Here is a 13,649-nt window from a genome sequence, read left to right as displayed (position 1 = left end):
AAGCTCAGAAATACATACTTGTTTAATAAATGAATAGGATAGAACAAAGTGGAGGGCGTAGACAGGGAAATGGTACAGATTAAAACCTCATCAACATCAGTGATTACAGTGTTATACAGTCTTTACTATAACATCTACATTTCAGAAGAGGAGAAGTGTGTTTACATTTGCATAACAAATTGGGTCCAAAAAGTAGATGGTCCAGAACAATAGTCCCGTATCAAAGGTGAGCTCAGATTCCAGCAATGCAAAACAGAAAAGTCTCTCTCCCCACCCACGAGGTTTACAAAAAATTCTTAGGTGGTTTTCCCCCTGGCGAAATGTGATATCTGTTAAAATGGTAGAAGTTTGCAGTTAGGTAAGGTTGGTTCAGACACGTGTTTCAGAAAGGAAGTTACTCCTGCTTGGTACTTGTGGATACTAGATCAGACCCTGATAGACAGGTAAAATGGAATGGGTAACTGGGCCTGTGATGGACTGGGAAGGAAGAATTAGAGGTGGAGGGAGCACCCCACAATTTTTATCAGAGCCACCCAAATCCATTTCCAATAGATCTTTTAGCTAAGTAAGAGAACTGGACTTCTCTGCAAATCCGCAGCCTCAAGTGTATCCCAGATCACCACGCATGAGCCATTCCTGACTGTTGGGGAGCCTCTACTGGATTTAGGTATGAAAGGAAGATCATAGTAATGGACTCCACTTCCTGCTCTTAAAATGAATCGTGGTAAATGAGGTTAAGGTTGGGATGAGGAGCCTGGAGTGCCAGGACAAGAGCCGGAGCCTTTATGATCTCTTAAGACGATGGGTAGGAGTGAAGTGGTTTGAAAGGGAAGAGGCCAATTTGGGAAGGCCAGAGTGAAGGTTGTTTATAGTCCAGGCAAGAAAGGCAATATAGGATCTAGAATTGGGGGGAAAACAGGAACAAGGGATGAACGAGAGTTGTGCGGGTCAGAGGTTTCCAGTGTGCTTGTGGGGTCCAAGAGGTGCTGCAGTTAATGCTGGGCGGGATTCATGGGGTTTGTTTGGATGCTTTTGGCCCATGGGATATAAACTTCTACGTGTTTCTTCAAAATAATAGCCCCTGGAGTCTGTTGGCCATATCATGAAATAGAAATCGTGAGTACACTGTATCTTTTAAAAAAAATCCCCTTTTGTAGCACTTCCTTAAAAACAGCTATTTAATGCGACTCTGCCAGTGAGTTCTTGACAGTTCTGTCTTAACGATTCTGAAATTAATGAAACATCTATTTTGTAAAGAGCTGCAGTGTCTTCCTGGTAAGTGTTTAGCTTCTGATTCTCAAAATACCTTGTGATAATTTTCTCTTTCGGCCTAAAGAATGTTTCTTGTATCAGCTGTTCAGATACAAGAAAGATTAAGCAATTGAAGTAATCAATAGAGTTTGCGAGCTTTTTTTTTCTCTTTGGGTTTGCTATCTTAAAGAGTTGCAATAGTTGTCTTTTGTGGTGTGTTTTAGTCAAAGTCATTTAAGTATTTGATTCAAACAACACTACTCATGTATTTGCTTTAGTGAATATGAGTTGAGGCATAATTAATTGAAAGTTCATTGACTTGCCTTTTAAAAAAAACACATATACTGATAATATTTATTAGGGATCGTAACCCAGGCAGTGATCTCTGGGTTTTCTTTATTTTTTTCTTTTAAGTTTTTGCTAAATTGTTCAACATCTCTCACATTGGAAAGCTGTTTTCCAGCTTTTTTGAGATATAATTGACATAATTGTGTAAGTTTAAGGTGGAAAATGTGATAATCTGACATGCGAATATATTATGAAATGATAACCACAATAAGGTTAGTTAACACTCCTGTTACCTCACATAGTTAACTTTCTTTTTAGGGATTTTTTTTTTCCTCACATTTTCTTTTAACTGACATGGTATAGTGATTTCGAAGAGCTGAATAGAATTTCAGTGTCTGATGTATTATATTGATGTAATTATTGATGGATATGTATAATAGTGTGTTGGATTGTATTATCTCTTTCTATTCTGCAGTGTTAACAAGCTCACTGCATTTGTGGGGTAAATGATAACGTGTAAACAGTTGCTTGTGCTAAATAAAAAGATAAACAATTGTGCCCCCCCATGCTCACTCTTGTTATGTAGATTTATTTGTTTTTAGTCTGCAGAACGTTAATCTTTTTTAAAAAAACCATTTAATGTTGTTGTTGTTGTTGTTTTTTAAATCACTGTTTATTTAGAACAAAATCTAACGGATTAGAAAGTAGACCAGGGTTCCTATCCTAGGATTTTTTTCTAGTGAATGGATGGGTTTTACAGGGTAAATTTTATGTGTAATGTAGATTAGAGAAAGCCTTTCTTCACCAGATTCTCAGTAGGCTGACACCAGAAAGATTGGGGGAAAAAACCCACAACATTATAAAAGGAGAGCTATGCTAAGGTAAAAAGGTTTCTGATTTTCAGAATTTTTAAGTACTTTATTTTTAAGATTTTATTTTTAAGTAATCTTTACACCCAATGTGAGGCTCAAACTCAAAACCCCAAGATCAAGAGTCACATGCCCTTCTGACCCAGCCAGTCAGGCGCCCCTTTAAATACTTTAATTCTTAAAAGGATTTTGAAATACTTAAATATTCTCCTCAGTAATTTTTAAAACTCTTACAAGTGAAGCCATTTAGGTAATTAACCCTGTTGAGCTACTTCAACATTTAAAAAGTTTTGTAATAATAAAAAAGCAAAAAAAAAATGTTTGTAGGAAATTTTGTAAGAAGAAAAATGTGTACTCATTAAAGAGACTTCGGATGGTACTTTTGGTTTTTACAGGGTATCTTCAGAAAATATTTTGAGTAAGAGATTTTAATTCAGAGGTAATTTAAATACACTATTAATTTTTTTATTAATCTTTTTCAGAATTGTCAATATATTAATGAAGCATGGTAAGTTGTTATTTTCCAATCTTGGATGATCTGGAGGATGAGCATCCTCTTGAAGGATCATTATGCTCCATTTTGAAAGTAATCTGTGGTTCAGATTATAAGGGTATGAAATGGTTTACAAAAGAGTTTAATATGGGGGCACCTGTGTGGCTCAGTCAGTTAAGGGTCCAACTCTTGGTTGCAGGTTGGGTCATGGTCTGGAGGTGGGATCAAGCCCTGCCTGCATAGGGCTCCGTGCTCAGTACGGAGTCTGCCTCAGATTCTTCCTCCCTCCCTCTCTGCCCCTCCCTGCTCGCACGCGCTCTCTGTCTCCATCTCAAATACATTAAAGTTAAAAAAAAAGTTTAATTTTATGTCTCAAGGACATGTTTTTGAAATTAAGAGCATTTCCATTTTAAGCACCGATTGAGATTGTTCTATGAAAGATAGTTCCTTGATCCCTTTTTCCAAATCAGTCTCCTGCAATACGACTCCTACTAAACTTTTAAGAGAATGTTAAATACTGTACCGTAGAATGAGTATTGTTCTCTAAATACTATATGTTATAGAGCAGTGGATTTCAACCAGGGTTGAGAGAGTGCTGCTGGCATCCAGTGAGTGGGTGGAGACCAGGGATGCTGCTAGATTTTCTGCTGTGCACAGGACAGCCCCCTGCAGTAACGACTTAGCCAACCTCACGTATCAATAGTGTCGTGGGTAAGAAACCACCCCTTATAGCAGAAAGATTCAATTCAATTGATGATTTCATAACTTGAGGATTCTGCCTTTCTAGCAGTCCTGCATTGAACAAGACAAGCTGGGACAAGCCTTTGAAGATGCTTTCGAGGTACTGAGGCAGCATTCAACGGGAGATCTTCAGTACTCCCCAGGTAAAGTGTCAGTCAGCTGCTTTCGGTACATCAAATGCCTTCTTCGTCACACAGACACACGAATAATTGTAACAGAGAAGAGCATTTTTATCTAGTGCATCTAAGGTTTATTCTAACAGGTGAAAAGCTTGCAGGGTTAAACCCTAGCTTATGTAAATTTAAAGTGTAACATATGAAAATGCAAAAAACATAGAGAATGACATTCCACATAGGAAAACTAGCACATAAAATACTAGCACATAAAATAAAATACAGCACTATTAAGTATATCTGATTGATATTTATCTAATAATTTTAACTGTTTGGAGTGGGCTTTTTGGTTATTCTAATTTATCTTACAGACTTTCCATACAGGAGATTACTCAGGAGAATATTCTTTTCTTTGAGAGTAAATATTCTTACTGTTCCTTACCTATTGCCCTGTAGACTATGGAAAGATAGTGTAGGTGAAGTATAGGTATCTTGGCTCTTGAGTTAACACATGGTATTGTGGTAAGTTCCAAAATAAAAGAAATCACGGGGTCTCTGCTTGCAGGGAACATGTGCTCCAGTAAGGGAAATGGGATATGAAAGAGAAGACTCTGATACCAGCATAATGCAATAAACATAGGGAAATGCAAAGTTGTAGAGAACACATGATGAAGCAACCACATACATAAGCATATATGCATATATAAACATACATACATCAGGTACACACACAGTTATAAACTTTGACTTTTGGAGTTTCTCTCTCTGTTTTTAAATTAGATTACAAAAATTACCTGGCTTTCATCAACCACTGCTCTCAAGTCAGAGGAAATTCCACCTGCTATGGTATGCTGCCTACAGAGGAACCTGTCTATAATTGGAGAACAGTAATAGTGAGTACATGTACCAGTAGATCATCTCCCAGTAACAGGCAAATTCCCTCTTCACACCTGCTTTCCACTTAGTGTATGTTTGCTGAAACCCAGCTTAGAGGCAGCTGGGCGGAGAAAACTCAAAGACATCAGTGGTGTAAATTGGACCTCATGGGTGGTCCTTGGCAATGCTGTCAAGAAGGAAACTGCCCTCTGTCATTGCTCTTCACCCAGCATCAGGGTTTGAATGACTTCTACAAGGATGTGTTTTTAGGGTTCTCACGTTACTGCTCCTTGTCCATTTGGAAAATTGCAAAATAATATGGTTCCCCTAAAAGCCATAGGGCAAAGCCCAAACTTCCCCTGCATTGGCTTTACCTATAATCTTGTATTAACCTGCTCTGTTTCCCTTTCTAAACTCAGAGCTAGCTACATGTCTTGGACCAGCTCAGGGATATTGTTACATCCCCCTGTAAACAAAGTGTTCCCACCATTTATCTCTCTATTCATGTGTTCTTTTGTATTACTTCCTTTTTTAAAAATTTTATTTATTTGACAGACCACAAGTAGGCAGAAAGACAGGCAGAGAGAGGCGGGGGAAGCAGGCTCCCTGTTGAGCAGAAAACCAGATGTGACCCTGGGATCATGATCTTAGCCGAAGGCAGAGGCTTTAACCCACTGAGCCACCCAGGCGCCCCTCTTTTTTTTTTTTTTTTTTTTTTTAAGATTTATTTCTTTATTTGAGAGAGAGAGGGGGGCAAGGGGCAGAGGGAAAGGAGAAAGAAACTCAAGGAGACTCTGCTGAGCACAGAGCCTGATACAAGGCTCAGTCCCATGACCCTGAAAGCATGACCTGAACCAAAACCAAGAGTTGGACACTTAATGGACTGTACCACCTAGGTGTCCCTCTATTGTTTTCTTAATGCCAGCTATCTTAATGTGGTGCAGTATAAATATGAAATGGCTTTTTTTCTTTTCCTTTTTTTTTTTTTTTCCCCAGTCACTACTTTCAACCATGCTATGTCAGATGTCCTCTTCCTGACCCTCTAAATTGTTCTGTTAGGGCCTTTCCACAAGACATTTCTTTGAATAGGGAATTTAGGTTCCAGCTTAACCTCTCTTCCACCTCTCCTTGGGGTTACCAGGTGAAATACAGCAATATTTTTATTTGCAAAATCTGGCAACCCTGCTTCCTCTTCAACTTCCAATCCCTAGTACATATCACAGCCTCTATGGTTGGGGACTCCTTGCCTGCTTGGGAAGCCTCTTCCATGGGGTATTTTGGGGTGGTTCAAATCATCATCATCAGGTTACCCCATGAAGACCTACATTTGCTTTCCGAATGTAATGGTAACAGTTCAAGCTGCTTCCTCCTGTCCCCTCTTGGCTGTGCCCTTCCTTGGCTGCCATCTTTCTCCCTTTGTTTCCTCTTGCCCAGATGGGCATCCAACAGAGGAGTGAAAGCCCATCTTCCCCTTTGTGCTGGCACTTCAATTTTGTACTAATAATCCTTCAAAATTTTCCTTTCTCACTGGTATATTTAGGGAGAAGGGAGGAAGCAAGCCCCTCCTCTTTCTCATAGGAAGGGGATGGTATGAAAGTCTTCACAGAGCCAAAGAGTAGCTTCTGCCCCTTGGTCCTCTCTTCATGTGGGTTTGAGGCTAGTTCTGCTCTGGGAGATAAATCTGGCTACAGTTGAGGATTATGCTTTTAGAATTTGGGAGATGCTTAGCACTCTTTTTGTCCTCAGCTTTTGACTTTAGCCATCAGCTGGGGCCACATGGAAAGTCCCATTAACATCCTGCTGCATTATTTATATAGAACAGTGCTGCGGACCTCTATTTTGAAGGAAATACTCCTCCATCTCTGCCAAACATCCCTGAAAATCAGCTGATACAACCTGCTGTTCTCCATCAAAAGGGAGGAAAAGGTATGTGGATCCATCAGTCTTTTTATAGGTAAAAGAACAGAGTCATCTTCAAAGCAGCTTTAAAGGGATTTCATATCTGAGTTTAGAACTGCATTTGCAAAATAATCTAGTACTGTGATTAAGAATAATTGACCTCTGACCGGCTGCGCCACTCCAAGCCATTCATCTTGGGTGAGCCTTCCCTTGCTTCATAGAAATGTGAAGCTGTAGAGTGTCACTTGACTCAAGTAAATCTGTATTCATGAACAATGTGTCTATATTTGGGGTGTAGAAAGGGGAACTTTTCCTTAAGTTGTTTTAGCAGTTTTAACACTAATTGTGAAGGGCTTGGTATGGAAGTTGTTTTCTCCATTAAGTTTCCTGCAAATGAAGTTTCATAATAATTCAGTATTTCATAAACTTGAAATCCTGATTTCATAAATTTAAGCTGATGGTGATCTCACCCAACAGATGGATAAAGTGATAAAGCAGGATAGTAGCCTCTGATGGCAACATTGTGGGCCACATGTGTGCACATGTGTTATTGGATTGAGTACAAATTGGTACCAAGTTTGGAAAGGCAGTTTGGCAGTAACTACCAAAACTTAAATGTTAATATCTTTTGACTCTTAGGGACTACATAACTGAGTGAGTGTGAACTCTGGGTTGATTGTGTGAGCCTGGGAAAATCACTTAACCTTTTGTACCACAGTGTCCTCACTCAAAGAACAAATAATGATAATTGTACAAAGATTGTAAGATGGCTGTAAAAATTAAATGAGAAAGTCCTTGTAAAGCATTACACTCACAGCTTGGCTCTGGATTATTTCTCACAATACTGTAGGGTGTGTGTGCATGTACACGAGTGTACACGATATACATTAGGATGTCCTTAACAATGTTAAAGGAAAAGAATGGAACCTATTTATTGCATCTGTGTTTAAGGTACAGAGAAGTGTAAGATGCATCATAATTTTACAATGAAATTGTTTCAATGATACTTTATCACAGTTTCTAAATTATTTTCAGTAAATATTTTTTTGAAAAACTACTTTTGTTCCTATATCTGCATCCTAGAATACTGTATCCTAGAACAAAATTTTAAATATTCAGCAATAATCTAATCTAGCAAGGAATAATGCATAAAATCACACACGTAAAATAAATCTGTATCACTGGATTTTGGAATTGAGTATTGAACTATTACTAGTAGTAATTTAATACAAGGAGAATATTACTTCTACCTCTGTCCAAGTGTTTAGCTTGTCACTATTATTTTTTAACTAAAAACCTCTATCTTTTCATTGACGTTTTATGGTGTAAAGCTTTGCCAGTATGGGACATACCACCCATAATTTTCGGTTTTTGAATTTTCTTCTTCCACCTGAAATTTTGAAATTATTTGGGGAGTTATTATCCAGAGAAAAATAGTACACGCATAAAACAGAACACAGAGCTGTTAAAAGGCATGAAGGCATATCTTAACTTGTTGATAAAGAGTTCTAAGGTACATTTTTTGTTTTAATCCTTTTTAATTCCATGATTTAAAAGTAGTAATGCACATTATTAAAAGTTCAAAGTATTCAGAAATTGACAAAGAATAAGTGGAAATGTTCTTCTTCTTTCCATGATATGTCCCAGAAGTAACTGTTGTTACTTCAACAGCTGAGTATTTACCCATCTATAGCTAATTCCTGACTGTTCTCTGACTTAATTTAAGATCTATTACTTAACTGAAAAAGCAAAATAATATGATACCACTGACATTTTTAAAGGATATGCATATGTTTATGTGCAAATTTTTTTAATTTTAAAAATATGTATTAGAATAGACTGGAATTTTACTTTCACTTTGTGCTTCTGTTTGAATCTTTTACTCTGAGCACATCATACTTTCTAAAATAAGTTTAAATAACTTTTTTCAAAATAAAACATTTTAAAAGGTGAAGATCCATTATTGATTTGACCACTGGATAAGAGACAAAGTTTATTTAAGGCTGTGACTTTAATTCATGATGTGTTTTTTTGGTAAGTCCCTTTCATTTCTTAATTTGTAATTTCAAGATAATACAAGGCAAAAAGATAATCTTCTTAAAAACCTTTGAGGTTTTAGGATGAATGATGATTGATGCAAGAGTATTACTCTCCAGAGACTGTTCAAAGCAGTTTGGGAATCCACTGTTCCACTCTCTCTAGGGGAAAAGGGAATTCGGCTGTGGATATGTTAAGCTATTGGCAGATCTGGTGAGGCATCGTATTTACAGGCCAATTCAGAAGTCACAAAATGGGCTGTCCCCCTTGGTTTCTGTTAGGCCAAAGACATCCAGTTAACTGAACAAAAATCACAGTAAATCCTCCTAAAGTTTTCTGTCTAGACATTATGAAATATAAAGGGCTATATTCCTAAAGAGAGAAAAACTCTGGTAGTGCCATTTTATTTCACAGCAATGAAAAATATCATAGTGCCCATTGTTAACTGCTCATAAATGATACCAAAATGTCATGAAGATGGCAATGAAGGTGGCATTTTCCACTCCATTTTTTTTTTGTTCTTTTTCATTTCGCATAACTAGGTAGACCCACAGTTTTTGTCTTTTTTTTCTTTCTAATCCAAGTCTTTGATATTAATTTCACTAACACTACTTTATATTTGAATACTGTTTTGCATTTTTTTAAAATACATTCACATTCCTTACCTCATTTAACTTAACTCATTTGGATAAAGCCCTTTAAAATGATTTGCTTTGTGAAAATGGCTTTTGAGGCTTCACTTTGTTTAAAACCACTAAACCTTGCAGTTCATTTTCTCAGTTTTGTTGTTCTAAAATATGACATGGAATGGGTAGTCAAGATTTGATTGCGAAGAAATCGGATAGACTGACTGAGGGTAGACTCGGATAAAGAGGCATCAGGCTTCTGTTTTCCAGTAGAGGACAGTACAAGATTTTTTAAACATCCCCAACAAAGTACGGTCCAACTGAAACTTCAGTAGGGCCAAACAGATGTCTGACTTTCAAGTCCCAATGCAGCTTTGAGTTTCGTAGTCACTCAACAGACCCTACCTGAGGATGTTCTTTGTGTGTGGCCACGGTGGAGTATGACATTGTTTTTCTCCATTTTAGGCAGGAAGAAGCTCCGACTGTTTGAATACCTTCATGAATCCCTGTGTAATCCTGAGATGGCATCTTGTATTCAGTGGGTAGATAAAACCAAAGGCATCTTCCAGTTTGTGTCAAAAAACAAAGAAAAACTTGCCCAACTTTGGGGGAAAAGAAAAGGCAATCGGAAGACCATGACTTACCAGAAAATGGCCAGAGCACTGAGGAATTATGGAAGAACTGGGGAAGTCACTAAAATCCGGAGGAAGCTAACTTACCAGTTCAGTGAAGCCATTCTCCAAAGACTCTCTCCATCTTATTTCTTAGAAAAAGAGTTCTTCTACTCACCGTATGTTCAACCTGAGCAAGGCTTTCTCAGCTTCAGTAACTGGAATGCAAATTATAATTGTCCATACGCTGATTACCATGAGCTAAGTCACCCTGATTGCTAAATATTCTCCTATATTTCATGATTTCCTGACATCAGAAATCTGTACCAGTTTCAGGATTTTTCTCTTAAATGCTGGAGAGGGAAAAACAATTAACGTCATTGTCTCTAATCTTTTACTAAATGGTTTATAATTATACAGAGTTGGTGAAAAAAATCTGCCAGTGAACAACTTTTAAATGATCCAGCCCCATTTGAAAATATAAACTAAATGTCCTCGCTCTTACTGTTTATGCAATACTTCTAGGTAAACAATGCTAGTAGAGATGATTTGATCTATATAGATTTAAATGTTTTCCTGTCATACACTCAGGCAAAAAAAAAAAAATCAGTCTAATGTATTATCTGATCGCTTTAGCAACAGCAAAATAATTGCACATGATAGTCTTCATGCTAAAGTACATTCATGACTTTCAAAACTTTATTTTCACTGCACTTCAGACTTCATGGTCTGCAACCCTGTGGCGCTAAAAAAATGATCTAAGGAAAATGCCACCTACCTTAATGATAGAACTCCAAAGCTATACTTCCCACACATCATTTCCTGGCATCTCTGCCCTGGGGTAGATCCAGAAGCTAAGATTTCTTGCTATCCTGTCACTCAGCCACAAGAAGGTGCTCTTGCCTTGTTATCTCTGGCCTAACTTCGGAAAACTGTGGACTTCTCCTCCCTTAAACTAGCCCAGCTAAGATCAGGCTGGGAAAGTTGGAGAAAAAAATAAAGGATAGAGACTAGCAGATAAATCCAGGGAGGAAATGGGACTTGAAAGCTATGGTTTATTCTGAGCATTCCATTAGGAATGAAGAAAGAAACCCTGTTCTTACTTCCTGCTTGGCAGGTTGATTTGTATCCCATCTGTATTACCATGATGCAGGAGAGCTTCCTAGACCATATGGGCCATCTTCAGTCCAGGCCAAGAGCTTCCTGGAGCCTACCCAATTTAATTTGTTACCATTGCCCTTTTTCTTTGTGTCTTTCAGGGATTCTTTAAAAATGGCAGACTAAATGAAGGTAATGATATTGGCTATCTGCACATGTAGTCTGGCCTTCTGGAATAAACATGAATGTTTGCATCTTCCCCAAAATATGTTGAAACCTAATCCTTAGTGTGATGATATTTGGAGGCAGGCTGTTTGGAAGGAAGAGCTCTCATGAGTGGGCGTAGTGCCTCGTAGAAGAGGCCCGGAGAGCTTCCTCACCCCTTCTGCCTTGCGAGGACACATGACGGCCTCCTATGAACCAGGAAGCAGGCTCTTACAGACACTGAATGTGCTGGCGCCCTGATCTTGGACTTCCCAGCTTCTTGAACTGTAAGAAATTTCTGGTTATAAGACCCCCAGTTTACGGTATTCTGTTACAGCAGCCCAGAGGAACTGAGACCATTCAATTGTGCTAACCTTAAAAAGTAGGACCTAGCATTTATGTTCATTCCCTGCAAAGAAATACGCTCTGTAAATACAAATTTTACCAGACGTTGCAAAGAGGAAATGGTGAAGAGGTTTCACCACACAGCTCATTTGGCAAATAACTTAATAGAATTAACATTTTCTCTCCAAAGTCCCACCTACAACCGATGCCAGCTTGAAGGGTTCATCTTGACAATTCTCCAAAAAGCCTCCAGTCAGCTCTGATTCCATTTGTATTGTTCCACAGAGCAGATTTCTCTTTGGCAGAAATCTGGGCTCTGCCTTTTACAAAAGTGGGCTGACCAAAAGCCATTTTCACAAGTAGGTTGGTCCTTAAAGACCAGTCCATTCCTGCTGCCCAAAGACTGAAACCTCCATACATTCTATGACACGTACCATACTTGAAACAGGGTGGGACTCCCTGTCAGCACCCAAGGACCGGGGAGAGAGACTTGTTAGACTCTATCGAGGTCGTTCTTTTCCTGGTATATGGTATCCCAGCCTCTTTGGTCACCGTCCTCTGGCTGAATGACTCAGTTGAACTCTTCTCTGGTGAGGTGTCCAGTGTTCAGTGAAACAGACATGGCTTTTTCTGTTGTGAAACTTCAGTTCTAACAATATTTATAAGTTTTATTAATAATTAAAGTTTACCAGATACCTTACTGAAGAGCAATTTATTGGTTGGGCTCACACAACATTGTGAAGTATGTCAAGTGCATCAGTGTGGCAGCATTAGTTACATCTAACCTGTACAGACTGATGTATACACCCACTTAACCATTATCTAAATGAAGATACAGCATCTCATAACCCATTTTTTCCAAAGCCCACCTTGAACATAGCATGAAATGAATCCTATAGTTCGTATTCTTTTGCATTTGCTTTTGTTCCTTTCAATATATTGATGAAGTTCATCAGTGTTGCTGGATATGAGGAATTCATTCTTTTTCGTTGCTTTTAGTTCCTTATTTTTAAAGGACTGTGCCTGAAATCTCTCTCTCAACCTCCAGAGTTTACAAAAATTATACAATTACAATTACACAATTATACAATTATAAAATGGGCCCTGAATATTTTCATACGCACATTGATTCACATGAATATTTTCATAGTCACATGTCTTATTATCAGACATTGATGCAGTCCTTCACAGAATTGGAGTGTTGTACACAGTCATATAACCACAATTTATATTTAGATGTTTTGGTTCATACATTTTTACCTAACTCATGTAATTCGGATGGAATTTCAGTTTGTATTTTGATGGTACAGACTCTTGATAATGATACTGTAAACTAAGCTTAAAGCAATTTACTACTTTTTCATGAATTGGTGAAAGTTACATTTTTTTTTTAGATTTTTATTTTTATTTATTTATTTGTCAGAGAGGAGCGAGAGTGAGCACAGGCAGACAGAGTGGCAGGCAGAGGCAGAGGGAGAAGCAGGCTCCCTGCCAAGCAAGGAGCCCGATGTGGAACTCGATCCCAGGACGCTGGGATCATGACCTGAGCTGAAGGCAGCTGCTTAACCAACTGAGCCACCCAGGCGTCCCGAAAGTTACATCTTTGACAACTGAAATGAACCATTTCTTCAAGTTTCCTGCCCCTCATTTCAAAGCTAAGGATACTCTGTTTGCCTTTGCAATATTAGTTTGAATTTGATGGGTGGCTGCTGCTTTAATTTAAACCTGGGTGAATTTTAAAAGCCGTGGGTAGTTAGTTACTAGGAAAAAAAGGGGCTGCAGGTAGGGATTGTGTGTGCTTTGTCAGGCAAGCACAGCGAAAATCCCTGAGTATGTGAAATAGACTACCTCAAGGATTGTCAGGAGCAGCCCTGACTTAGCTTGGCCACGAACCAGTTAAAGGACTAAATGTGGAAGAAGAATGTAGAGCATCTAGGTGTTTTTCAGTAGTGGGCCCCAGAATCAGAAATCCAAATACAGAGAGCACATGAATGTATCAGTGGTCGGACAAATGAACAATCCGTGTCAAAGAAATAGATGTGGTTCAAATATGAGAAGTTTGCAAATTGTGCAAGAAAAAAGCTTTGTACAACGCTTGGATGTGCTATCAGAGCTTTATCTCCAACAGCTGTAGGAGTCAGTGAAGATTCTCTTTGATAAGCACACTCATCCAGGATTTGGAGTGGGGAATTAATCAA

The 13,649-nt window shown here is 38.4% G+C and overlaps 1 protein-coding gene across 1 annotated transcript; it reads left to right on the top strand.

The window, feature by feature from the left end:
• The first annotated feature begins 1,205 nt into the window (after positions 1–1,205).
• On the top strand, positions 1,206–12,422 carry LOC111142316 (Spi-C transcription factor). The gene is made up of 6 exons (XM_022495364.1): positions 1,206–1,275; positions 2,891–2,916; positions 3,689–3,785; positions 4,536–4,648; positions 6,449–6,557; positions 9,659–12,422. Exons 2-6 carry the CDS (start codon positions 2,914–2,916, stop codon positions 10,084–10,086), a joined length of 750 nt encoding a protein of 249 aa, XP_022351072.1. The 5' UTR covers positions 1,206–1,275; positions 2,891–2,913; the 3' UTR covers positions 10,087–12,422.
• The last annotated feature ends 1,227 nt before the right edge of the window (positions 12,423–13,649 follow it).

This window comes from Enhydra lutris, unplaced genomic scaffold (genome assembly GCF_002288905.1).
Source record: "Enhydra lutris kenyoni isolate GAN:26980312 unplaced genomic scaffold, ASM228890v2 scaffoldscaffold7, whole genome shotgun sequence".
Lineage (NCBI taxonomy): Eukaryota > Metazoa > Chordata > Mammalia > Carnivora > Mustelidae > Enhydra > Enhydra lutris.
The sequence above is the reverse complement of the archived record's forward strand: the minus strand, read 5'-3'. Positions and strand labels throughout refer to the sequence as shown.

What these genes read in the sequence shown, in the direction of transcription:
- LOC111142316 (XM_022495364.1), top strand. An exon ending in AGATCTTCAGTACTCCCCAG is followed by an intron (nt 3,786 to 4,535) that starts GTAAAGTGTCAG and finishes TTTTTAAATTAG; the next exon opens with ATTACAAAAATTACCTGGCT. An exon ending in ATAATTGGAGAACAGTAATA is followed by an intron (nt 4,649 to 6,448) that starts GTGAGTACATGT and finishes TTATTTATATAG; the next exon opens with AACAGTGCTGCGGACCTCTA.